The sequence below is a fragment of the Carettochelys insculpta genome, chromosome 26 (genome assembly GCF_033958435.1).
Source record: "Carettochelys insculpta isolate YL-2023 chromosome 26, ASM3395843v1, whole genome shotgun sequence".
NCBI lineage: Eukaryota > Metazoa > Chordata > Testudines > Carettochelyidae > Carettochelys > Carettochelys insculpta.
This window is the reverse complement of record NC_134162.1, coordinates 996,146-1,020,463: the sequence shown is the minus strand read 5'-3', so window position 1 is coordinate 1,020,463 and position 24,318 is coordinate 996,146. Positions and strand designations below refer to the sequence as shown.

Here is a 24,318-nt window from a genome sequence, read left to right as displayed (position 1 = left end):
GCCTGCTGTCCCCAAGCTCCTAATGACTTTAAGGGAACTGAGGGTGCTCAGCACCTCCCAGGATCAGGCCCACAAAGCAGGACTAGCCAAGTCCGGCTAGACGTTGTATGGCCCTTACTTGAGACAGGCCCCTGTGGACACACAAGAGCCAGACACCCCTGAGCTCTCCCTCCCTCCCTCCTGCCTGCTCCTGTCCCAGGGGACCCAGATTCAGTTACCCAAAGGGAAACAGGCCCAGACCTGAGATGCGGCTGGGACCCACCACCTCTGCACTAGCCTGGTGCGCCGGGGTGCACAGAACCAGAGCGGCTCTGTTGTATCTATTCACGGCTGGGGATTGAAAGATGAAGCCCATCAGACAGGCAGGACGTGCTCAGCTGCCCAAGCACATCCCACTGCCCGGGGCTAAAACTGCAGGTGCGAATTGTGCAGTGGCTCTCCCAGAAGACCCAAGAACCCTCCGGTGCCTCCTGGATGGGCGGAGGCTGCAGCAGGGTCTCATCTGCATCCCCGTACCAGATTGCCTGCAGTGACCCTGTGCTTCCAGGGGCAACATAAGGACGCCCTCACACAACTGCCACCACGTGCATGGGTGTGGGGCTCAGCCAGGAAGAGGACGCTCCGATCCCAGGGACAGAGCAAGGCCAAATGCTGGAGGACAAACCTGGGCATTCCGCAGCTGCACTGAGAAGCAAGACGCTGCCCCGAAACACAGGCTTATGGGGAAAGAATCAATGTTCCCCAGAGCAGCAACGTTAGAGCAAGGTGGGGAACCAAGTGCCTCTCCCTCCTGCTGTCTTAGTGCCGTGAGCTCCCTGGCCTGGCCTCTCCCTTCCGCCTCTGGGAAGAAGCTGGGCACATTCTGAGTAATGGTGAAAACACCCTGACAACTAACCCACAAGGGTTTCCCTTCCTCTCACCCGCACCCACCGCCGATGCCTGTCTGTGCATGTGCATGACCCCAAAGAGGCGCAAGGCCGGGGACATCCGCCATGGAGGCCAGTGATTTCCAATCAGTGCGCCGTGAGAACTGGCCAGGCGTACCCTGAAATTTCATCAATTTCCCCTTGTTGCAGAGCTCTGTGCAGAGCTCGGGGACGAGAAACTGGTGACCTCATGCCTGCAGGGGTTCCAGTGGCTGCCTGTGGCCCAACTGGCAGGGGAGTTGTCAATTTCCCCTTGCAGGGGGAAGGAGGGCGGCAGGCTGCTGGAGCTGGGACAAGGTTTAAATGCTGCATCCGGGCTCCACCAGGTTGGCGGGGAGGGGACCTGCTCCGGGGCTGCCTCCAGCCGCACTCAATCATGCTACATCCCATTTGATCCTTGTTTTGCTTGTTGTAAACTCTCCCCTGTTGCGAAGCTCTAGAGTAAGACTGTGACCATAGGAAATGTGACGTCTTGCGCAATTGGGCAGCTGAAAAAGGCAGCTGTGCTGTGGAATCGTTCGTCTCAGTGGCGTGTGCCATGTGACTGGAAAGCTTGGGAACCGCTGCTTTAGACAGAGGAAGGTTAAGGCACTGGTCCAGAACACCAATGACCCAGTTCAGTCCCTGTGTGACCCTGTGACCTCTGCACTGCACACCACCCCTGGGGCTGAGGGATTTGGACTTGTGGGCTCAAGGTGCCCCAGCACTGCATTGCAAACTGGGCTTGCAGTGGCTGGGCCTGAGCCTCGCAATCACCCGGTGCCGACCGTCTGACTTGGCTGCGAACCGAGAGGGCTCCGGCTCCAAGACACCCCCAGCAGCGTCCTACAACAGGGTCCCGAGTCACACTGCTTGGCAGGGGGCTGGGCTCAAATGTGGGACAGAGCCCAGGGTTTGTGTGCAGTGCAAACACAGGCCTGATTTCAAAGGGGTTTAGGTGTCTCCTGGGATTTTGCATCTGTGCCTAATTCCCACTGGCTTCAAAATCTCCTTGGGCGTCTAACTGCACCAGCCGGTGCCTGAACACCCTTGAAAACCCCACCCACAGGCTCTCGCTGCAAACCCCTAAACATCAGCAAGCCTCAGATGTTCACAGCTCCAGCAGCAAAACCAGCCGCGTGGATGCTCCTGCTCAGGCTCTGAGGCTCACCTCGCAGCAGGTTTCAGAGCCTGAGCAGGGCTGTTCACACAGCTTCTGGGGCCCCGTGAGCTTCAGAGGCTGATGCTCTCTGTGTCTGTAGAATGGAGATGCCAGCACAGCCCTAGCGCAGCCGGGGAAATGCAGCAAGGTGCTCCCCCATCTTGGTGCTGGAGGCCGGAGAAAGGCCTCACCCAGCTGAAGGCACTGGCATTTCGTAGCTCTCAAAGGGGAGTAGCATCAGCCCTGATTTACAGCCCAGGTGCAGCCAGAGGAGCTGGTCCGTTCCCAAGGTCGTGCCGGGTGCTGTTTGCAGCTATGAATAGAAGCCTGCGCTCGGGTCCAGCCGGATGCCTCAGCCACTGGCCCAGCTGCCTCTCAAGAGGAAAGGGAAGTCATGGCTGCTTTCCCCGTCACCTCCTGCCAGATGATCCCCCTCCAGCTTGTGCTGCCGGCTTTACGCAGGGTCAAGCAGCCAGTCTGAGCCAGGCCTGACCACTCCCGGACCTTGCTGCACTCCTAGCACACCAGGAAGGGGACCAGTTTGGGGGCAGCTTGCTAAGGACCAAACACATCTGGCTTTGAAGGAAACCCCTGGCTCCCACCCAGCTTCGCTTCCTTCCCTGCGCGGTCAGGCCATGTGCTGGGCTGAGCAATAGAGGAACCAGGGTGGAAAAAACAACAGGAGCTGCTGACCCTTCCTGGGCTGGCAGGACCAGCCAAGTTGGATCTTTTCAGGGTGACGCTGTCACTACCACCTGGAAGGATCCACATCTTACAGGGGAGGCTGAGGGCCTGAAGTGGGGGCGATCACCACACTTAAACAAGAGACAGAAGATCTCTTTGGGGAGAGATCTGACTGGAACAAACAAGGGCTCTCTTCCTGTTGCTGCCTCACTGTGCGACCTTGGACAAGAAATGCAGCCACCCCAGCCTCAGTTTTCCCCTCTGCACAATGGGGACACTTGATGTTTCACCTGGGTTGGGAGGTTTAGTTCCTTCACAGCTTCTTTCAGGGACAGTGCTGAGGCCCTGTCCAGTCTGAATAAGGATACATGTGGCTGGATGGGAATCCATGCAGACACAGTACAAGGGCAGAGCCCCCGGTGGTGGAAGTGCACTGACATCAGTGAGTTACAGCCGCTGCGGATCCAGCCTAGACTTTTTTCCAGGGCGTCTCTGGTAGATATCCCCATGACCTTCTCTCCCTGCCCAAAGCCAGAAGAGCCTCAGTCCCACGCCCAGACCCCTCTTCCCCCTTGCATGTGTTCAGGCAACTCCTGCAAATAGGCCAGGAAACTAAACACACGGGCTGATAATATTTCTTCCAGAGCCAGCCTCTACTGCTGCCTTTTGCAAGGTGACTGGGATCTGGGTGTGGGCAGAGCACCTGCAGCCCAGCTGAGTGGGACAGAGGGCTGCCTGGGCAGGGGAAGGGGCCTGGGTTTCCTGGTTGTCTTTTCCTTTCATCTGGGTCGAGGCCCACATGTCTGACGAAGCTTCTGGTTTTAGGGATTACATTCCCCTCCTGGACTGGGGTTCTCGGGCCACATGGAAACAGGATATTCTGGGTTTAGTCTTGAAATCCAAGCCAGTGATGGAGCCTCCCGCCCCGTCCCCAGCTCATGCAGAGCCTTGTCCTTGAACACGGCATCCTTTGTGAACCGCGTGTGACTATCGTAAGCAGAGAGCGGGGGCTGCCTGCTCCTTAGAGCTGGGAAAAGAGCAGCCAGAGGTGGTGCAACTTTCCCCTGCACAGCTTTGCAGATCTGTCTTGCTCCCGAAGCACAGAACTTCCTCGCTCGGTCCTCTGCCTCCCCAGCTGTGCCAGGCACCTTGTAACACCAGCTATTCCAGTCCTAGGCTCCCCTCTCCACAGCTGGACCAAAGCACCCCCGTCTGGCTCTGCAGACCCCACTGCCATCCCAGTGCTGCACCCAGCTACCCACCCAGGACTCCGCCAATGCCCCTCCATCCTCAGCCACTGCACCCCGGCACTGGCCGCCAATCAAATGGCAGGGTGTGCTAATTTGCGTGCTCCAGACAAATACACGTCCGCAGTGTAACAGACAAGGGCTGAGCAGCGCATCTCTGTATCCCCCACCGCCCACTGCCAGGGCAGACCTCCAGCAGCCAATGCCCAGTACCTAACCCACCCAGTCAGCCCCTCCCAGACCAAGCTCTCCAAAATATCCATCTGGCAGCACTCTTCCCACACCCGGCCCCAGCCAATTCTCAGCCCTCTCTCTGCGTGCGTGTGTGTGAGAGAGAGAGAGCGAGGAGTTGCATGGAAACAGGCTCTTCTGAGCTCAGAGGAGATCAGCAGCTCTTGCTCATTCTCCCTGCTCCACCCCCGGCTCACCCCGCTGGGGCGGTGCCCATGTGTGGCAGGGTGACAAGCAGAGCCCAGGACTCCTGACACGGATTAAACCTGCAGCCGATCCACATGGGATCACAGCCACGGCTGTTTCAGACCCGTCCCTAGCACCCCCACCTGGGGGAGGGCAATGGCCACAGGGCTGGGCAGAGCCAGGCGGACCTCGCCTGTCCGGGTAGCAGATGCCCCTGCCTCTTTCCTGGGAGCACCAGTAGTTCTTTGGGCTCAGCAGCTCCTGCTTCTCCTGCTCGGGAGTGGAGCAGACCCCGGGCCTGCAGCCACCCCCCACTTCTCCCCCGGATCACTCTGCGCCCACCTGCCACGGCTACTCACCAGCCAAGCTGCGCCCCACAAACACGCCCGCGCACATGCTCCCAAGAACACACAACCGTGCCGCAGAGCCAGTGGCCAACGGCACGCAGCCTTTCAGAGCTGCACTGTGTCTACAGCATGAGCATCACCCCACCCAGGTCCAGTGGGCAGGCTGGACACCCCCCCTGCAAGCCCGTCCCACCCTGCCAGGAGATCTGCCCTTCCAGGGGAGAGAACCCACAGCTGCACATGGGAGAGCTGAGTCCCTGGCAGTTGCCTGTGCTCGGACGCTTGGTACAACCTGCCAGCCGGGGGCGCGTCCCATGGCAGCTCTATGGCATCTCCCCGCAGCCCTGCCCGTGGCAGTGACAGCAGGACGGGCAGGTCTGTGCACACACGGGGGACCCCCGCCAGGCGCACACCGCTGCGCCCCAGGTCACTCCGCAGCTAAGCCCCCCAGGACATGCGCCCCCGCCGCCGGGGGGGTCTCCGCCTGCTGCCTGACAGCCCCGCTGCCCCCCACATGTGCTGGGGGGAGGGGCTCGGCTCTGCTCTGGCCCCTTAGTCCCGTCCCATCCACGCAGGGCCCCGCCACGCCGGGGCGCCCTCGGCCAGAGGCGCTTTGGTCCGCGGGCGCAGGGGGAGGGGGGCCCGGCCCGGCAGCTGCCTCCGGCGAGGAGCCCCCTTGTGGGGCCCGGCCCGGACTCACCCAGCATCTGGCTGAAGAGCAGCTGCTCCAGGTCCCCCAGCACCGTCACCACCAGCTCCGGGTCCACCTTGAGGTAGGCGCGCTCCTCCGGCCCCTTCCCCGCCGGGCCGGGCACCGCCGGCCCCTCCAGGCCCTTGGCTTTGCTGGAGAGCAGCTCGTCGTCCGACTTGCTGTCCTCGGGGCCGCCCGCCTCGGGCGCCTTGCTCAGCGGCCTCACCTCGGCGTAGGGCCCGCGCGGGATGCGGCTGGGCTTGCCAGGGCCGGGGCCGGGGCCGGGGGCGAGCGGCGGCTTGGCCGGGCCGGGGGCGAGGCGCGCCGGGCCCAGGGAGTGGTCCGACTTGGAGAGGCTCCTGGAGAGCAGCGGCGCGTCCCTGGCTCGCAGCGCCCCGCGGCCCGCGCCCCCCGGCGCCGCCTTGGCCATGTCGTCGCTCCAGCGCGGCTCGTAGAGCTGCAGCTTCTTCTCGGCGTCGGTGAGGAAGGCCAGGTTGGTGAGCGACTTCTGCTTGCGCAGGCCGGGCGCGGGCGGGCGCCGGCTCTCCGCGCCGCCCGCCTGGAAGACGCGCAGCTCGGCCCCGGCGTGCGCCCCGGCCGCCGCCTTGGGCCGCTTGGGCATGGGGCCGGCCTTGCCCTCGGCGCCCTTCCGGTAGCCCCTCAGCTCCTCCGGCCCCTCGCCGCCCAGCTCCAGGCTCGGGAGGTTGGCGCCGAGCATCCCGCCTGCGCTGGAACCATGGACCGGGCCGGCTGCCGCGGGGCGGGGGAGAGAGAGAGAGAGACAGGCGGTCAGAGCGCGGCGGCCCGGCCCGGCCCGGCCCGGCCCCTCCGCGCCGCTCCGCTCCGCGCCGCCGGCAGACTAACCCAGCCCCCGCGCGGCGCAGGGCCCAGCCCTCCCCTCCGCCGCTCAGCCAGCCGGGGAGGGGGCGGGCAGCGCCGCCTTCCAGGGCGAGGGGAGGGGAGGCTGCGCGCCCGGCGTGCGCACGGCGGCTGGGCTGGGCTGGGCGCGGCCCGGCCCCTAACGAGGCGAGGGGCGGCCCGGCCCCCTCCCGCCTCCCTCGGGCAGCCCCAGGGGCGGTCCACCCCCCGCGCCTCTCCGCCCCAGATCCCTCGGGAACCTGGCCCCCCGGAACCCCGCTCCCAAGGCGTTAGCTCCGCCGCGGAGGGTGGGGCGCTGCCAGAGCCCCAGGGGGCAGCGGGAAACGCCTTCCAGACCCCTTTGGGCCAGAGACTGTCTCCCCGCTTCCAGGAGCAGCCCCAGGGCCGAGGGCCGCGCCTAGGACAGTGAGTCCCAAAGCCCCGGGTGGGAGTGGGATGGAGCCCTCGGGCCCTGGTGCCAGGGCACTGCTCCGGGCTGCAGCCCGGGGCTCCCAGCGCCTTGGGAGGCAGTCCAGGCACGCGGGGCTGGAGCTGGGTTTGGGCGCTCGTGGAGCAGGGCTGGGGGCAAGGCTTAGGGTGCCCAAGGGGTGATGCAGGGGGATGCCCAGAGACAAAGCTAGGCCCTGTCCTAGGCCTGGCTCAGGACCGTAGAAGGCAAACCTGGACTTGGTGCACGGGGGGAGCCCCTGAGCGGAAGCCGGGTGCTTCTGTGATGTAAGCTGCCTGCGGGCACTGAGGGGAGGGGAGCCGAGCAGAGCCAAGCCAAGCCAAGCCACCCAGCCATGCTGAGCAGAAGCGGAGCCACTGTGGGTGCTGAGATGATCAGTACCCATGGGTAATGGCGAGAAGCAATCGGTGGGTGTTGAGAAATGGTGCCACCCATGGGTGCTGAAAAGCGAAGTCATCTTATAGGTGCTGAGGAGAAGCAGACCCCACCTGTGGGTGCTCAGGGGAAGGCAGAGGCCCAGCCCAGGAACAGAGAGCAAAGGCCATGAGGGTGAGGTTGAGCTGCCTACTGGAGGAAGTTGTCTCTCAGCCCTGCTCCTTACTCACTGTGGGGCTGGGCTGTGGCCAGCCAAGATAAGGGGCAGGCCCATTTGCGGATGTCAGTGGCTTGGAGTCTCCCTGTGATCCAGCCGCTCCACCCCCTGCAATTTCTGGCTTGCTCGGTCACAGCTGTGGCCCAGCAGAGGCGCTGGCCTGAGTCCCAGCCCCCGGGGGAAAGATACCAGGTTTGGAAGGAGTGTCCAGCCAGAAGCCCGAGGCTCACAGAGACCTTGCGGTGCCCAGGCCCAGTTGCTGCAGGGTGGCCCCCAGGGTGTCTGGAGAGCGAGGCTGGATGCTGCAAGGAGCAGATCACTCTGCTCCCTGCCCCCCCGGGGGTCAGTGGGAAGAAGCCGAGGGGTCCAGCCCTCAGCACTGTGCTGCACTGAACGCAGCACACCCCACGGCCATCCCGCCAGCACAATCTGCAGGGAGCTGGGGTTCTGGGACAGCTTCCCCATGCCAAGCAGCGCCCTGCAGGACGGAGCTCTGCAGACAGCTCCAAGGGGGCCAGATGCTCAGGATTTCCATCTGTTTTCATACAGCACCTGTCTCCATGGTAACTGCTCCCCTTTATCATTGTGGCTCCCTATCCAGAGCACACTCAATCCGCCTGACCCGCCTGGTACCCACTGCAAGGGGCAGGCACGTCTCCACCGGGGCCATGGATAGTGCCTGCCTGTCGCCATCTTTGCATAGTGCTTTACAGTCCTACCTGCTGCCCTGTGCTCAGGGGCAGGCTCCTGAAGCCCCTTCCCAGTCCATACTCCCGATTCCAGTGTCTGAGAACGTGGGTTGTGGCAGGGGGAAATGAGGTAACACAACGGCTTCCCTTTATACAGTTAGAGGAGGTCAAAGAGTTGGAAACCAACCCCCGGAGTCCTGCCTGCCCCAGCTCCGGAGCTAGCTGGAGTACCGAGTGACTCAGCTGGCTTCAGTGCTCCAGACAGCACGTCCAGCCCCCGACCACAGGACTACCTGTGAGCACCTGGTCAGAGCTAGTGAAAGCAGCCCGCCAGCTGACAGTGGGTACCTCTGATCTGTGCCACAGTGTGCTGAACGCAATGGAAGTGCCAGCTGGGTTAGATCCCTATCAGTGCTGTGCTGCCCTGGCAGAGGGAGATGAGAGAGAGATGCCCAAGGCAGCTGTGGCACTTCTGGGAGAGAAGGGGAAATCCTGGCCACAGACAGGCCAAAGCCAGGAGCTGGACTCCCCAGATGCTGACCCTGCTGCGGAAGGCAGGGCCGTGCGACTGTCTGCGCGTCACAGCTTCAGCTGTAATGGTCCAAGTGAATTGAGGGGCAAGGGGGAAGTGGGTTCTGGTTCTCATCATTTTTTGTTAATTACCCTTCCCTGAGGAGCGGGGAATCAATTCTATCTCGTGACCTCACACGGGATTCCATGGCAACCGACGGGCGCAGAAGTATACTAGAGCCATAAGGGAGAGGGTGGAGATTTGGAAAAGCAGAAAAACTTCTGCGAGCAGAGCAGAGCAGAGCAGAGCAAAGCTCCTTGGGACCCAGTTCTGCAGGCCTTTGTTAGGGCAAAATTCCCAGGGAGAGGACGATCAAGCCCTTCACCACTGCAAATGACAGGGAACAGGGACCAAGGCCGTCTGGGAAGCAGATCTTCTTTGGGGAGCAATGTCTCCTAGGGACTGGAGCCTGAGCCGGGAGGCAGGGTCTGAGTTCTCATCCTGACACTGACTCTCTGGGTGGCCTTGGTCATGTCTCTTTCATCTCCCTCAACCGCCCATTCTGGATTTACTTCTCTCCCTTGCTGCGGTACTGCAGAGTGGAGAGAACGAATCAGGCTGCTCCACTTGTCTCCTGGAAGTAGCCCCACGTGTTTCAATGGGAAACAAATCTAGAGGGACCCAAGGGAGCTGCTTGCATGAGTGAGGCAAAGAGGATCTGGGCAGTGCTCTGCCCCAAGACTCTGGTCTGGCTCAGAGAGTCCTAGAGTCCAGGGCCAGAAGGGACCACTGTGATCATCTAGTCTGAGATACTAAACCCAGGCCAGAGACCTCCCCACCCCCATAATCCCCAGAGCAGAGCCTTTACAGAAACACCCAGTCTGGACTGTAAAACTACCCGGGATGGAGAATCCCCCATGACCCTTGAAAACGTCCCTTGTAAACTGTAAATTGTTCCAGTGGGTAATTACCCTCACTGCTAACAATTTCCAGTCTGAATTGTCTAACTTCACCTTCCAGCCCCTGGATCTTGTTAGACCTACATCTGCCATACTGCAGAGCCCAGCATTAAAAACTTGTTCTCCCTGTAGACACTCTCAGACTATAATAATCTCTCCTTCACCTTTTCTTAGTTAAGCTACATAGATTGTGTTCCTCCAAGGCAGCTTTCTAATCCTTTAGTCATTCTTGTGGCTCTTCACTGAACCCTCTACAATCTACCAGTCTTCTGGAACTGTGGATTCCAGCAGAGGTCACACCGCTGCTAAATACAGAGGTGAAATCACCTCTTTACTCTGACTTTAGAGTCTGCTGTTGATACATTCCAGGATGGCTTTAGCTCTTTTGGTCACAGTGCCGTACTAGGAGCTCCTGTTCAGCTGATTATCTGTCCTCACCCCCAAATCTGTTTCACAGTCACTGCTTCCCAGAACAGAGCCCCTATCCTGCCGCCTTTGTTCCTAGATGAATCCATTGGCATTTAGCCATAATAAAACATCTATTGTTTGCTTGCACCCAGTTTACCAAGTGGTCCAGATGTCTGTGACTCAGTGATCTGTCCTTTTCTTTAGTTAACACTCTCTCTCCCAATTTTTGGGTCACCTGCAAACATTATCAATTGTGATTTTATGTTGGTTTTCAGGTCATTTATAAGCTGTTAAATAACTAAGGGCTAAGAACTGAACTCTGCAGAACCCCCCTGGAAAACACACCTGCTTGGTGACATGTCCCCATTTCCACTTACAAGATGAAACAGACCAGTTACCCAGTTTAAAACCCACTTCATAGGTGCCATGTTACTGTAAAATTGTTTTACTTTTTGAATCAAAATGCCATCCACAACCATGTCAAACTCCTTCGAGCAATCTGAGTCCATTACATCAACATTATTCTCTTTATCAACCACACTTGTACTCTTGTCAAAGAGATATCAAGTTATGTTGACAGGGTCTGTTTTCCATAAACCCATGTTGATTTGCATTAATTACGTTTTCCTTCATTATTAATCGTGTCCCGTATCAACTGCTCCATTATCTTTGCCTGGATCAATGCAAAGTTGCCAGAACTACAATTACCCAGGTCATTGCATTTACTCTCTTTAAAAATTGGCACAATATTAGATTTCTTTCACTCTTCTGGAACTTCTCTAGTGTTCTGAGACTTACTGAAAATCAACATTAAGGGGCTAGGGAGCTCCTTAGCCAGTTCTTTTAAAACTCTTTGGCAGAAATTTTCTGGATCTGCTCATTTTAAAATCTCTAACTTCAACAGCTTCTATTTAACAGCCTCCAGAGATACCAGTACAAGGGTTGGCAACCAAAATAGCAGGAAGAGCCTTTTTTTTTCAAGTTTGGTAGAAACCCAATTCAGGAGCTGCAATGAATATGAATATGAGATGGTCCTTAATAAATCACGTCAACCCATACTTTGTGTAACCCCTATTTTAAGACCAGGGCGCACACAATGATTTGTAATGTGACATACATTTACTGCAGGACATTCACAAACTTTTTACATATTCTGTTTCCTCTCACTTTACATCTGCTAGTCTATAAAGTGCTCCAGGTCTCCTTGTTCACAAAAGGACAATTGAGCTAGGCTGGGCTGCGTGGAGTACCTGAATCATCGAGCTTTGTCCAAAAGGCAGCACCTGAGGGGCTTGCTGAGCCTGTGGTAGGGTCCCCTTACCCAGGGCCTCTGGGGGGGAAGCTGCTTTGGTAAACCTTATGGACATTTTGCACTCTGGCCAAGTGTGTTTGTACCACTGACTTTCTGACTTTAATTCTACCAATTTTACTTCATGTTTAATTTCATTTTTCTGTCTTAAAATGCGCGTTGCCCTTCACAGCAGGAGCCCTACAAGATTCCTTTTCCTTTCCAAAATCAAGACTTTATTAGCAACACAATCACCAGAAACAGTCTCATGTCCCACAACACACTGCACGTATTAAAGGGGCAGTTATCCAGTGTTTCAAGGTCACATATCCATTTGTTATTTAGATCTGAGTTGTTCATTTTTGGGCTTTTAGATGTTCACCATTTTTCGAAAAGAATCAGGAGGGTTTTCGTCCTTTGCAGTTATAGCATCGGGAGCCACAAAGAAGTCTTTAAAAGGCTGCATATGGCTCTAGAGCTGCAGGTTGCAGACCTGTGTACCAGAGGAGGGAAAGAGCATTCCCATCACGATATGCTGAGACCACATTTCTTGTTTTTCCCCAAACACAGAACAGAAATTTACTGAACACCTCTGCCTTTTCTGCATTATTGTTGATAAAGTCCATCTAGTAATAGACCAATGACATTGTCAGGACTGGGTTTGTTTTCAGTATATTTAACAAACTTCTTATTGTCCTTAATTCTGCTAGCCATACATTTCTCCTTGAATCCCCTTGGCTTCACTTACCAGTTTTCTACAATTCCTAATCTCTGATTTATATTGATTGCTATCAGCTTCGCCCTTCTTCTCCGGGGTTTTATCTCCCTGTGTTGGCTGCAACATTGTTTGGTTGATTCTTCAGGCCGATATTGTCAGATGCCCAAGGGATTTGGATACCCAGTTCGTTTGGGGCGCCCACAGCCCACAATCAGCAGCTTTGCACAGCCTGGGCACTTTAGCTGCATTGGTTGTCTGTGGCAGCCACCATGTAACGTGCTGGACGCAAATAAACTAATAATCAGTTGCTGCAATGCTGAGCCACTCTCACCAACATAGTCCTTGCCCACTACACCCACCCTCTCTGCCCGGTAGGGAGGGCAGCTCAGTTGTTGTCTGACTGAGGAGAAATGACTTCCTATTCTTTGTTCCCAGAACAGAGCTAGCCCAGGCCTGCAGACTAACAGAGCCCTGCTGGAGGAGGTAAGCCTGGCCAAGGCTATTGCTTTTGGGTTGGGGCTATTCCTTCTTTGGATAACCATAAAACCTTGGTACAGACTCCTTACCCAGGGCCTCTGAGAGGAAGCTGCTTTGATAAACCCTATGCACCTTTTGCACTCTGCCCAAGCCTGCCCTGCACAGCATGAAGCCACAACTGTCTCAGCTCCTTAGCTGGGGCATTTATTGTTTTTGCAAAGTGTACTGCAGGGGGCCTATGGGCAGAGCAGCCAAGAGGTGCATTAATAATTCACACCAGGCTCAGGCAAATAAACCACAGCCATTCTTCCAGGCCTGCTCCTGGCTTTCACCTGCGAATTTGTTGCCAACTGGTCTCCAGCCAGTCATTTGCAAACAGCCCCTCAACACATCCATGGATTTTGTGCATCTCCCTTTTCAGGACCCCAACCTGAGACACCCCAAAATGGAGGCTCCCAAAAATCAGAGGCCTTTGAAAATGTGGCTTCTGGGCTGAGCCCACATCAGACAGGCACCTGCTCCTGCTGTTTGTGCTCCACTGATGAACACTGTTGAGCCCGGCTCACCAGAGAGACCTACCATGCCCACTCATGCTGTGAAAATGAGAAGTCAGTCGTCGGCTTTTCCCTGGGCCTGGGCCTGAGTTCTGTTCCTTTAAAGAATCATTCCAGCGAGAGAAATTTCAGCTGCTCCCTAACCTAACCTCTCCCTTTTCTCCTCTCTCCCTCTCTGTATTCTCTGCACATCCCTGGAGTATCCCACCATCCTCCACTGCAGAGCCAGGTCCTTGCTGCCGTGGCAACAGCCATCCCAGCACTGGTCAATAAAATAGCAGCCCAGCGAGGTCTGGAGCTTTTGTAAGACCAAATTGCAAAGGGATTTTTTTTGGGGGGGGCGGTTTGTCTGATAATTCCCCAAAGGAATTAGATAATTCAATTTCTCCCCCCTCCAAAGCCGCCCCCCCCATATCACTGGCAGCACAGAGCCTGCAGAATACAATGAGCTGGAATAACTGCCTGTGAATGGTTCATTGAAGAATGACTTTGTAAATGCGGAACCAACCATGAGGTTGGAAGGGGGCGACGATGCCAGGCACATGCTGCGCAGAGTGGCTTCTGCCAGGAGGGGATGCATTCTCCTAGCGACCCTCACCCCTCAACCGGACGTAAGGGTCCTCACTGCTGAGTGCACCTGCACAGGGAGCCGCTTTGCTCTGGGTCTCTCCTCCATCACATCCTCCCAACCAGTGGGTCGTTCCTGGAGCTCAAAGAACAAACCCGAGCCAGGGGGCGGGGGCGAAGCCAGAGCAGAGAGCTAGTGATGCTCAGTGCTTGAGCCTGTAGAATACATTGGTGGAATCCAGTCAAGTCATTAGAGGAGGGAAGAGACAATGTTGCTGTATTCTTTCCATTTAACAGGAAAGCCGGGGCTGCTCAGAGCTGTTGAATCTTGGCTGCAGGCTTCCAGCAAGATGTGACTTGCTAAGGAGCATTACCATCTCCCAGCAGAGCACTGGGCTCAGCATAGCAATGGGAGTTAGGCACCCAACCTGCTTAGGGGCTTTTGAAAGTGTTTGCCACCCCGGCACCTGGATCCCTTTGGAAATGGACGTGTCTTAGGCATGTCTGAAAATCTGACCCTTGTTCTCCTCCTTTTGTGGAGGGTGGGAGCTGGGAGGCAGGAGCTGACTGGGCGTGGGCAGGGCCTGCTGGACAGAAGCCCTGGTCTCGCCTCTGCTGACCTCCTTTGGGGTTATTCAATGGAAGCACTCGGGGAGCGGGGGGAGCGCAAATTGTTCAGATGTTTTCACTGACATGGCTCCCTTTCGATGGACATTTCCTCAGATCCAGGGTGGAATTTCTGGTCACTGCCAGAGAGAGACCCACCCACCCACCCAGCATAGCTGAAAGCTCGGGGGGTGGCGCTCACCTAGAGCCAGGTTTGGCGTAGGCACTCTCAACTGGATTTCCCACAGGAGCTTGCTCACGCCCAGGCCGACGCCCCAGCGTCTGTCTGACCTATTGTACATATCACATTTTTACACCAGCCTCCACAAGGGAGGTGGGCTCTGTAGCTCAGAAGTTAAGGAACATGGCTGAGAAAGGAAGACCCAAGGGCAAGGCTCTGCTCTCACCCAGGCAAAGCAGAGGGTCTCTCTGGTATCCTGGCTATGCTGGAATGGGTCTGTAACTCTTCCCACCCTCCACCCTGCAGGCTCAGGCCAGCTTCCCATGCGCAGCGGCCCTGCAGCTGTGCTGAAACAGAGCAAGGAGAAGGCCACCTGCAGGGAGAGCTTGTGATGGGAGAGAAATGGCCATATGTCATCCCAGCGAGATGAATTTCCCGCCCCCCGCCTCCCACACACATACGACGTCAGAAGCCTCAGGATACTGGCAGGGAATCCAAGGGAATCCCATATGGGGAGCAGCGGGTGTGAACGCACCACCCCATATCCAGTTTCTCTCCCTTCTTCCCTGCTGTGCTGCGTGGGGTGGGGAGGGGGAGACATGGTGGGAGAACACAAGACACCCTGGGAGCTGTAGTTCTTTGGCCAGCTCCTTGTCTATAGAGCAGGCCCTGGAGCAGGGAAAGGACTCCATTTCCCAGCATGCCCTTGGCCACTAGGAACCAGAAAGGGAGGAGGATGAAGAAATATTTTTTTTCCCATACGACATTACAGCAAGATCCCAGAAGATAATCGCTATGAAATCTTTATTACCGTATAAATTATTAGTACGCTCTAACAAAATCATTTTCCCAATCATGGTTTTCACTCCAATTTTTCAATAACCTCTCTTAGGCACACTCATTGCAAGACTGTTTTGAACTTCTTTGTATTTAAAAAACTGGTGGTCCGCTTTACACAAAACCCACTCCTCCTGCCCCTGAAATTCCCATGGATGGGCCTACTGGGGCCTGGTTTTCATTCTTTACCCCACAGTCAAGTGCACCTCTCATGCATCCTGATGGATGCCGGCTCAGAAGGGCTGCCCATGAAGTCCATTCCACAGGCAGAGCTCTGTGAGCATTCGGTGCTCGTGGGTGGGGCTGGAGTGGCAGACCGGGATTGCCACAGAGCCCGCAGAGAGCAGCGCTGTCAGACCTGGAGTTGCTCCAGGCGTGAGAGCCCATGGTGAGAGCTCGGTTCCCATGCTGCGGCTGCCCTCTTCACGCCTCGTGACAAATCCGCCCTCTGCCTGAATTCAGAGCTCTGTCAGGCTGGGTAGTGTTACACCCTTAAGGCCAAGGGGCCAGGAGGGGCCGTTCCCAGCAAGAAACTGTTGTTTTCACACTGACTCGGTGAATTAACATCCTCCCTGGCACCTGGAGACGTGCTGCAGCTGGCAGAGAGGAGGCTGTTTTCCCAAGCAGGCCAAGGGCTGGGAACAGCTGGGCCCTGCTGGCACCTGGATTTGCCCGCAGTGGGCTTCCAGCCTCATGAGGACACGAGGAAGGAGAGAGCAGGAAGGCACAGGCAGGCACATCTGGGCTTTCCCAGTCAAAGTGCAGCGTGGGGAGCCAGGTCAGGCCTTGGCTGGGAAACCCCCGAGGAAAGCTGAGGTGCCGGAGCGCTCTGAGCCCACGTCTGCAGTGCGGTGGCTGTCGATGCCCAGAGGCGCTCTGCTGTGTGATGCCCATGCCCTCTGGCACTGTCTGCCAGCATGGAGCACTGACTGCAACCCTAGCCCTTCTCCCGACCCGCCATCCTGCTGTGCTTTCCTTGACATGGGTCAGGTCTCCTGGTCCCACTGCTTATCACCATGGCTGTGGGGGCTCTCACATCATCGCTGCAGCCCCTGGCCTCGCCCAGCACCTGCCCTGCAAGACGGGCCCGGTCCATTACAAGCTGAACCCACACACCACTGAAAGCCATGGGAGGCTTTCCAGCGTTGTTCTTCCTGTCGTTAAGCATCACATTACTGCAGCACCCTGTTACGCCGGCCCTGAAGAACTCACCATCTAAATGGACTAGGGAGGGCAAACTGAGGCACAGAGAGGCTTATTTAGCCAATGTCCTAAGCTCCCAAGCTCTGTTGGTGCAGCAGGGGCTGGATGAAACGGTCTGGCCGGTGCTACACAAACAGTCAGACTGGCTGATCAGAAGGGCCCCTTCTGTCTTTAGAAGCCATGATTCTGTCAGGTTCAGCCCTTGGAGACTCCATGTCCCTGTGCAGAGGAGTGGAGACCCCTCCCGCTGGCCTTCAGCAGGGTGGGGAGTCAGCCGGGGTCCTGCCACCCAGGGCAAACCTCTCGGCGATGCCAGCGGGGCAGGAGCTGGTGCCCAGAGCACGAAGCCCTGACTGCGAGATGGGGACGTAGGCTGGGATTCTGCTGGAGGCGCTGCAGAGCCGTGGTTGGGTGGGGCAATGGGCATCAATCCATAACTCCTACTGGGGCTTCCTAGCTGCACATCACAGTGGGCCGTTAACAGCTTCATGTTACAAACCAGGAAACTGGGGCATGCAGGGCTCAGGGCCTTGGAGCCCGTCAGTGGGAGACACACCCCTGGCTCTGCCAGTCCTTGGCTAATCAGGCAGGGGCCCAGGCTCAGCTGATGACCCATTAGAAGGTTGTGCCATGCCACTCTACTCCCTTAATTACTTCAGCCCCCTCACCTCATCAGCTGGACATTTGCCCCCTAATCACTGTGGGTGGAGGAGACTGGCAAAATAAGCCCCCATGGCCAGAGGGGCAAGGAGAGGAAAGTGACCCCCAGGGCTCTAGCAGTGAAAGGCCAAGTACAGGTGGCTCTCAGGGGCACAGCCACATGCCAGGCAGCTCAAAGGCACCGTGGGCTTGTAAGCAGGCTCTGAAGGAAGGAAGAAATGCCTCCCTGACAGCTAACTGAGAAGGGGCAGAGACCATGGGTGTGTCTATGTGCATCGCGTGTTCTGCTGCTGTGCTGAGACGTGCTTGCTATGCAGCAGATGGAGGGGTATGTTCATGGTAATCAACCTAGTTTGGGACCCAACACCGGCTCTGTTTGTGGGGCTAGCTGAGATCCGGTGACTGGTCGTTATATGTTTGCAGCAATATGGAAATGCAGGTCTGTGCTAACTCCATGCCAAAGGGAAAGTTAGCAGAGAGACCCTCGCTAATGCAGGGGCTCAGTGTCAGCTGTCAGTGAGGGCTAAGAGGACGTGCTTAGGGAGTGATGGTCTCTCCCTGATCTCACTGGTTGCGTTTGCTTTATTTTAGGACAAAACTGCATAGCCATGATGAGATGCTCTTTTTTTATGGTAATGGCGGTGTGTTTTTTTTACCCTGCTTGCTCCCACTTGAAATCAGGTTTCCTGGGGCAGGGGGAAAGAGGGCTGGCACCCTCTGGCTATTCTGTGGGGGTGGGGCAAGGTTGAGGGTCCTAAGTCCTGCCTCTTCTATGTTGGAGATCTGCCCTCCCCCCGATACACACACAAATTGTGACAAAGGAGGTGCTGTTGTCGTCATGAATAGGACAGACTACCGAAAGAAGGCTGCCAGGCAACTTTCTAATAGCACATTCTACAAGCCAGTGTCCCAGGATCTCACTGCGGAATACACAAAGAAACTACAGCATCTGCTTAAGAGCCTCCGTATACAAGCACAAGAACAGATTTACACAGACACACCCCTAGAGCCCCAACCAGGTTTATTCTATCTACTACCCAAGATCCATAAACCTGGGGATCCCAGATGCCCCATCATCTCAGTCATTGGCACTCACTGCAGGACTGTCTGGATATGTGGACTCTCCACTCAGACCCTCTGCTACCAGCACCCCCAGCTTTCTCTGAGACACCACCGACTTCCTCAGGAAACTACAATCCACTGGTGACCTTCCTGAAAACCCCATCCTGGCCACCATGGATGTAGATGCCCTTTACGCCAATATCCCACATGAAGATGGACTCCAGGCTGTCAGGAACATTATCTCCAATGAGACCAAGGCACAAGCGATGGCAGAGTTTTGTGACTTTCTCCTCACCCACATCTATTTTGGATTTGAGGACAATTTACACCTTCAGATCAGTGGCACAGCTATGGGCACCCGCACGGCCCCACTGTTAGCCAACATTTTTATGGCTGACTTGGACCAACACTTCCTTTGCTCTTGTCCCCTAGTGCCCCTCCTCTTCTTGCACTACACTGATGACATCTGGACCCAGGGGAAGGAGGCTCTTAAAGAGATACATGGGGATTTCAATAGTTTCCACCCCACCATCAACCTCAGCCTGGCAAGTCCACACAAGAGATCCACTTCCCGGTCACTACTGTGCAAATAAGTGATGGTCACATAAACACAACCCTATACCAGAAACCCGTGGACCACTGTGCTTAGCTACACGCCTCCAATTTCCATCCAGGGCACACGACATGATCCATTGCATACAGCCAGGCACTAAGGGACAACCGTATTTGCTCCAATCCCTCAGACAGAGACAAACACCTACAAGACCTTTACCAAACTCTCCTGAAACTACAATACTTGCCTAAGGAAGTGCAGAAACAGACTGACAGAGCCAGACGGGTACCCAGAAGCCACCTGCTACAAGACAGGCCCAACAAGGAAAATAACAGAACACCACTGACCACCACATACAGCCGCCAGCTAAAGCCTCTCCAGCGCATCAGCAGTGATCCCCAACCCCTTCTGGACAATGATCCCTCACTCTCACAGACCTTGGGAGGCAGGTCTGTCCTCGCCTACAGACAACCCACCAACCTGAAACAAATCCTCACCAACAATTTTTGACCACAACACAGTAGCTCTAAACCTGGAACCAATCCCTGCAACAAACCTCGCTGCCAACTCTGCCCACATACTTACACCAGCAACATCCTCACAGGACCTAACATCAACCACACCATCAGGGGCTCTTTCACCTGCACATCTACTAATGTAATATATGCCCGCAATGCACCTCTGCCCTATACATTGGCCAAACTGGACAGTCTGTATGTAATAGAACAAATGGACACTAATCAGATATCAGGAATGGTAACGTACAAAACCCTGTAGGAGAACACTTCAATCTTCCTGGTCACTCAGTAGCTCGGCAAGGGCTTCCCTTAAAACGCACCCCCCTCCCGGCAGGCAGCACTCAACTAGACTGGCCTAGCTGGGAGAATCCTGCCTCCAGCTCTCTCCCCACTGCTAACTCAGGGGTGAGATGAAAAAAGAGATGCAGAGTTGTGCTTGTGGCTCTTACCCTGGCATCTTCTCCCCTTCTCAATCTGTCACCCCTATGCCCCCTAACTAAGACAGAGGCAGGCTGGGACTCACTGGACTCCATCTTGTGCGTGCTACCCAGGGTGTTAGCCCATTTCTCTGATGCGAGCCCAACCTGCGGCTTCATCATTCCAGAGCAACCTCCAAGTAACTGGGGTGCAGAAATCTGAGCCAACGGGTAGCGCGTGGCCCAGGGTCCCGCTACTCTTTTCCACCCATGTGCAGAATAAATGTTTTATGTGCACCGAGGCAGGAGTCGTGCGCACCACCACTAGAAACCCACAGCCTAGCAGTGGGCGCTCTGCTAACCCTGTGTGAGCAGCACTGGGATTCTCCTGAGTGGCTGCACACGCACCTGGCTTACAGGGAGCCTGGCCCGTGTTCTCCTGGCTGTTGCAGGATGACTGGACGAACACAGTTTTAAACAGAGGGTGACAAATGACGGCTAGCCCCGAGCGGGGCCTGGGGAGGGAGGACCTCACGAGCCGTCCGCTCTTTGCCACACGGCCAACCCCACCCCCCCATGCACAGCTGTTTGTGGGCAGCAAGCAGGGGAGCGGCACGGCTGGGCTGCGTAGCATTTGAGGGCATTGTCCTACACGCAGGCTCTTTCCAGATCTTCCTGGGCCAAGCCCCGTGGGAGTCAGTGAAAGTTTGGCAGAGACAGGGCCGTGCGACAGCGTCTTAGAGCCAGCTGAGTGGGCGAGGGCTGTACTAATCACCTTGCAGTGCTATCTAGGCCGCATCCACTGAGCTGCTCACTGACCCCGCTTTGCTTTCCTAGCAGGAAGGCAGACTCGTCTGATGGGGCTGTAAGCTCTTGTGTGCTGTGAGCCAGCCCCTCTTTCTCCGCATGCTGCCCCAGCCCTGGCTAATTCCAGCACACAATGGCACCCGCCTAACAGGAGTTACCTTGCGGCCGCTCCCCTGCCAGCCTGGCTGGCTAAGTTATGAGCGGAGCCTAGTGTACGTGCATGGTGGGGCGGGGGGACTCTGCTCTGAGGCAGCCCAGTGTTCTCTGGCACAGCCAGCGGAGTTCAGAGCAACCCTTATGTTGCTCTATTCAATGCCAAGGGCTGATGGCCAGTCCCAGGATCAAACGAGCGCGTGGGTAGGTCAGAGCTGCTCTGGGCCAGCTGAATGCAGCAGTGCAGGGGAATGCAGGTACCTGCAGTGACAGGCCCGGTCCAGGCACCTGGGGGCTCTGCCTTTAGCCCCAAGGATTGAACAGACGTCTCGGGCCCTGAGCTTGAATCTTGGCACGCTCAGGCAGGTTCAGCCATGGCCATGCGTCCCAATGGGGAAGGGCACAGCGTCTCCCCTGGCCCCACTGCAGCTGCTCCCAGTGTGGGTGGCTGGGCAGGCAGCGCTCTGGCTCTACTCCGGCCCAGGTGGTACTGAAGCACTTGGCAGAACCCCCCTAGCACTGTCTCCAGCCCAGCTCCTCTGCTCTCCAAACGCTTCCTTCTGGAGTCCCAGCCTGTCCCTCTGCCACGGCTCTCTCTGCTCCCAGTGTTCAGCCCACGGATCTCCCAGAGATATATCAAGGGATCACTGGCCCCACCTAACAGCTGGGGAAACTGAGGCAGGAAGCAAGACCATGGGTTGCTCAAGCCCCAGGGTCATGCCTTGGCTCAGCGGGGAGTCAGGAACAGAGCTTTGCTCTCCTCTGCCTGCCACGGAGCCGTGCCTGCCTGGCTTTGCCTGGAGCTGCAGAGTTCTCCTCTGAAACACCCCGGACGGTCTTTGCAAGATGGGTGAGGGACAGGAGATCAATCCCTTTGTCCCTTCTTGGACTGGAGTTGGAAGCAGAAGTGTGAGACTGACTGGACACTCTCCGCCCCATCCAGCTGATAACCAGGGGCTGAGCTCAGACGAGGGCCCCGTTCTGACAGCTAGTGATGTCACTGGGTTTGTGCAATAAATCTAAAACCATTTCTGTAACCACCGTACTACGTTGACACCAAATCATGGGCCAAGTGGGCCAAGTGGGGGGTCTCAGGAGAGCTGGGAAAGCTCTGAATCTGTCTGTGCTACTTGCATGTCTGTGCCTTGCTGGCAGGTGAAGTTATGGATATTGGCTCTACAGATGTATTAGAAATGTTTTAGGGCTAAGGGTCACCGTGGCGGGGGGTCTCCTCCTAGCCGGGAAGACCATCTAAACACAGACTCAAACTTCCGTACACACCTCAGGAATTCAGCCGAGACGTGTCAGTGGGGAATCGGCCAATGGCAGAGCTCCCCAAAGGAGCGCAGACAGGTGACCTGATCAGGTGCTTCACCATTGCCTACGTGAGCAGGAGCAGAGAACTACCCTCCACGTGGCACGTCTATAAAGATGACCCTGGCAGTGGCCATCTTGTCCTTCAGTCCTCAGACCACTGCTCCGAGCCTTCCTCTTGGGAGCAGCTCTGCTAAGTACGAAGCCTGTGTGGGCTGGGGATCCGTCCCTCAGAGGATGTATTTTCAGCGACTTTCAGGATAGCCACTAGTCCCATTGGCTGTGGCCTGCATCCACACCTTTGACTGATGTACGTAACTTACCACTTGAACAATTGTTCTCTCTCGCCCTGTTCTTTCTTTCTTTGTTAATAAACTTTTAGATTTCGGGTGCTCAAGGACTGGCCCAGTGTTCTGGCTGGGTGAGATCTAAGTATACATTGACCTGGGAACGTGGCTGGACCCTTTGGGGGCTGGAAGGACCTGTGGGATTTGTTTGTGTAACTTTTGGCTGGCTGGAGGGCTTGGTTTACCTTACTGAGAAGGAGACCCCAGGCTGGGCTGTAAGTGGCCCGCCCAGTTTTAAGCAATTTGCCCAGGGTAGGTTCTCTCAGCTGCGCCCCAGAAACCGCCTATATATTACACAGCTGCTCAGCTCTCCATGGGCGTCTGTGGATGCGGAGAGCATTGACTACCTTGCAGGAGCCTGAGCATGTCCAGGACTGCTGAAATGTTGACCTCCCTGCTCCCAGGCATTCCCAGGGCTGGGGCATCCCAAGGCAGGATCCCCCAGAAGCACCCCCCCTTGGGAAGAGAGGCTGGACCATGCTAGTGTGGGGCGGGGGTCTGTTGTTAGCAGAGCCAGCCCAAGGAAGCAGGGTGAGTCTGGGCACAAACCCAGAGCAGGATTCTGTCCAAGGGCCTATCCACCATCTCCTGAGCCAAGGAGCCACTCTCCTCACCAGGCTCCTAGAGACACACAAGGAATTTCCCAGAATAGACAGTATAATGGAGTCCGGCTCCTATCACGGATGCAAACAAGGTCACAGATCAATGCCTCCACCCTGTGTATTTCTGCAGGGACACGTCAGTCAGGTAACCCTGCCAGGCAGACCAGTAGACTAAGCTCTAGGAGAACAGACAGCAGAGACAGGCTGACCGACAGAGACTCGCCTAAGAGATAGGAGGACGGACAGATGAGACAACTAGGTGCTGGAAGATAGAAAGCGAGATAACGGGGGGGGGGGGGCGGGGTGAGGTCATACATTTTATTGCACCAACTTCTCTTGATGAAAGAGACCAGCTTTCAAACTGACACAGAGCCTCACCCCACTTATCGCTCTAATACCCTGAGGCCAAGCTAGCTACAGCAACACTGCAAATGGGAGGAGGGTGGAAAAAGCACACGGAGAGCTGGAAGGACGGGTGGACAGAGGGGCAGAGGGACAGGCGGGAGGGAGAGCATTTTCAGTGGCCCTTTGGTGAAACTAAAGTATCATGAATATTTTCCATGTTCGGTACGTGACCCCTCCTGAAGGAAGGATGGGCTGAGGGTTCGCTTCCAGTGCCCGGCAATTCCAAGCAGCAGCAGGGTCACAGTTCCAAGAGCCCAGCTCCTACCATTGGGCTCTGATTTTTAGACATCCTCAGGACCTGTCTAGGCACCTACCTACAGGCTAGAGGTGCAGCAGTGCCCAGCAGCTCCTGGTGCGCCCAATGGCGAGGTTTTCACCAGAGCTCAGCACCCAGGACTTGCAGCCCTGCTGAAAATCTGCCTATTCCTTTGGTGCTGGACTGGGGCAGACTCAGCTGAAACCTGTTCCATAATAACTTGCCTGGCCCTGCACAGCCCACCCTTTCAGTCCTCCAGAGGTGCATGCCTAGCCACCCACCACACACGTCTCAGGGAACCAAAGCACCGTCCTGCACATCTGGCAAAATAGGCTGTGGGGGCAGAGTTAAGGGGACCGGCCAGGCAACCTGCCAGCTTCACCTCGTCCTTTAAACCAGGAGAACTAGGGTCCGAGCTGGAAGGGCTCTTCTGCTTGCAGTGCAGGGAGTGCTGGGGGGAGATGGGCTGTCAGATCACTGAGGGCTTCATATCACCCCTCACATACCTGGCAGGCCTGGCCTTCTTCCTTCTCTTGGTATTCTCTAAATCCTGAATCGTGAGCTCCCTGGGGCAGGGGCTGCCAGTGCATTTGTACAGTGTTCAGCCCCCGGGTGCCTTGATTGGGGTCATTCGGCTCTACTGCGCTAGAAATAATTGTACTGGGGCCTCTTTCTAACACCCCATCCCACTCTCACTCGAGTGCCACTCCTCTGCCCAGCAGTGGCAACGTTCTGGGCTCTGCAGGTTGGCTTCCCAGTGGAGGAGAGATTAGTGTCTATCTTCCAAGGGCAACTTGCTTTATTCACACATAAACACCAGTCCCGGAACAGAGGGGGCCAAATAGCATGGAGAGC

General features: G+C 56.4%; 1 protein-coding gene across 4 annotated transcripts in view; it reads right to left on the bottom strand.

Moving 5' to 3' along the window:
- NAV1 (neuron navigator 1) overlaps positions 1-24,318 on the bottom strand; it is a 275,511-nt gene that overhangs the window by 158,170 nt on the left and 93,023 nt on the right. For 3 of the 4 annotated variants that reach the window (XM_074977505.1, XM_074977506.1, XM_074977504.1), the window contains one exon: positions 5,463-6,203. The exons of the other annotated variant lie outside the window; for it this stretch is intronic. In XM_074977505.1, the coding sequence (XP_074833606.1) occupies positions 5,463-6,203 (741 nt within the window). The remainder of the gene's footprint in view (positions 1-5,462; positions 6,204-24,318) is intronic. 4 annotated transcript variants of the gene reach the window in all.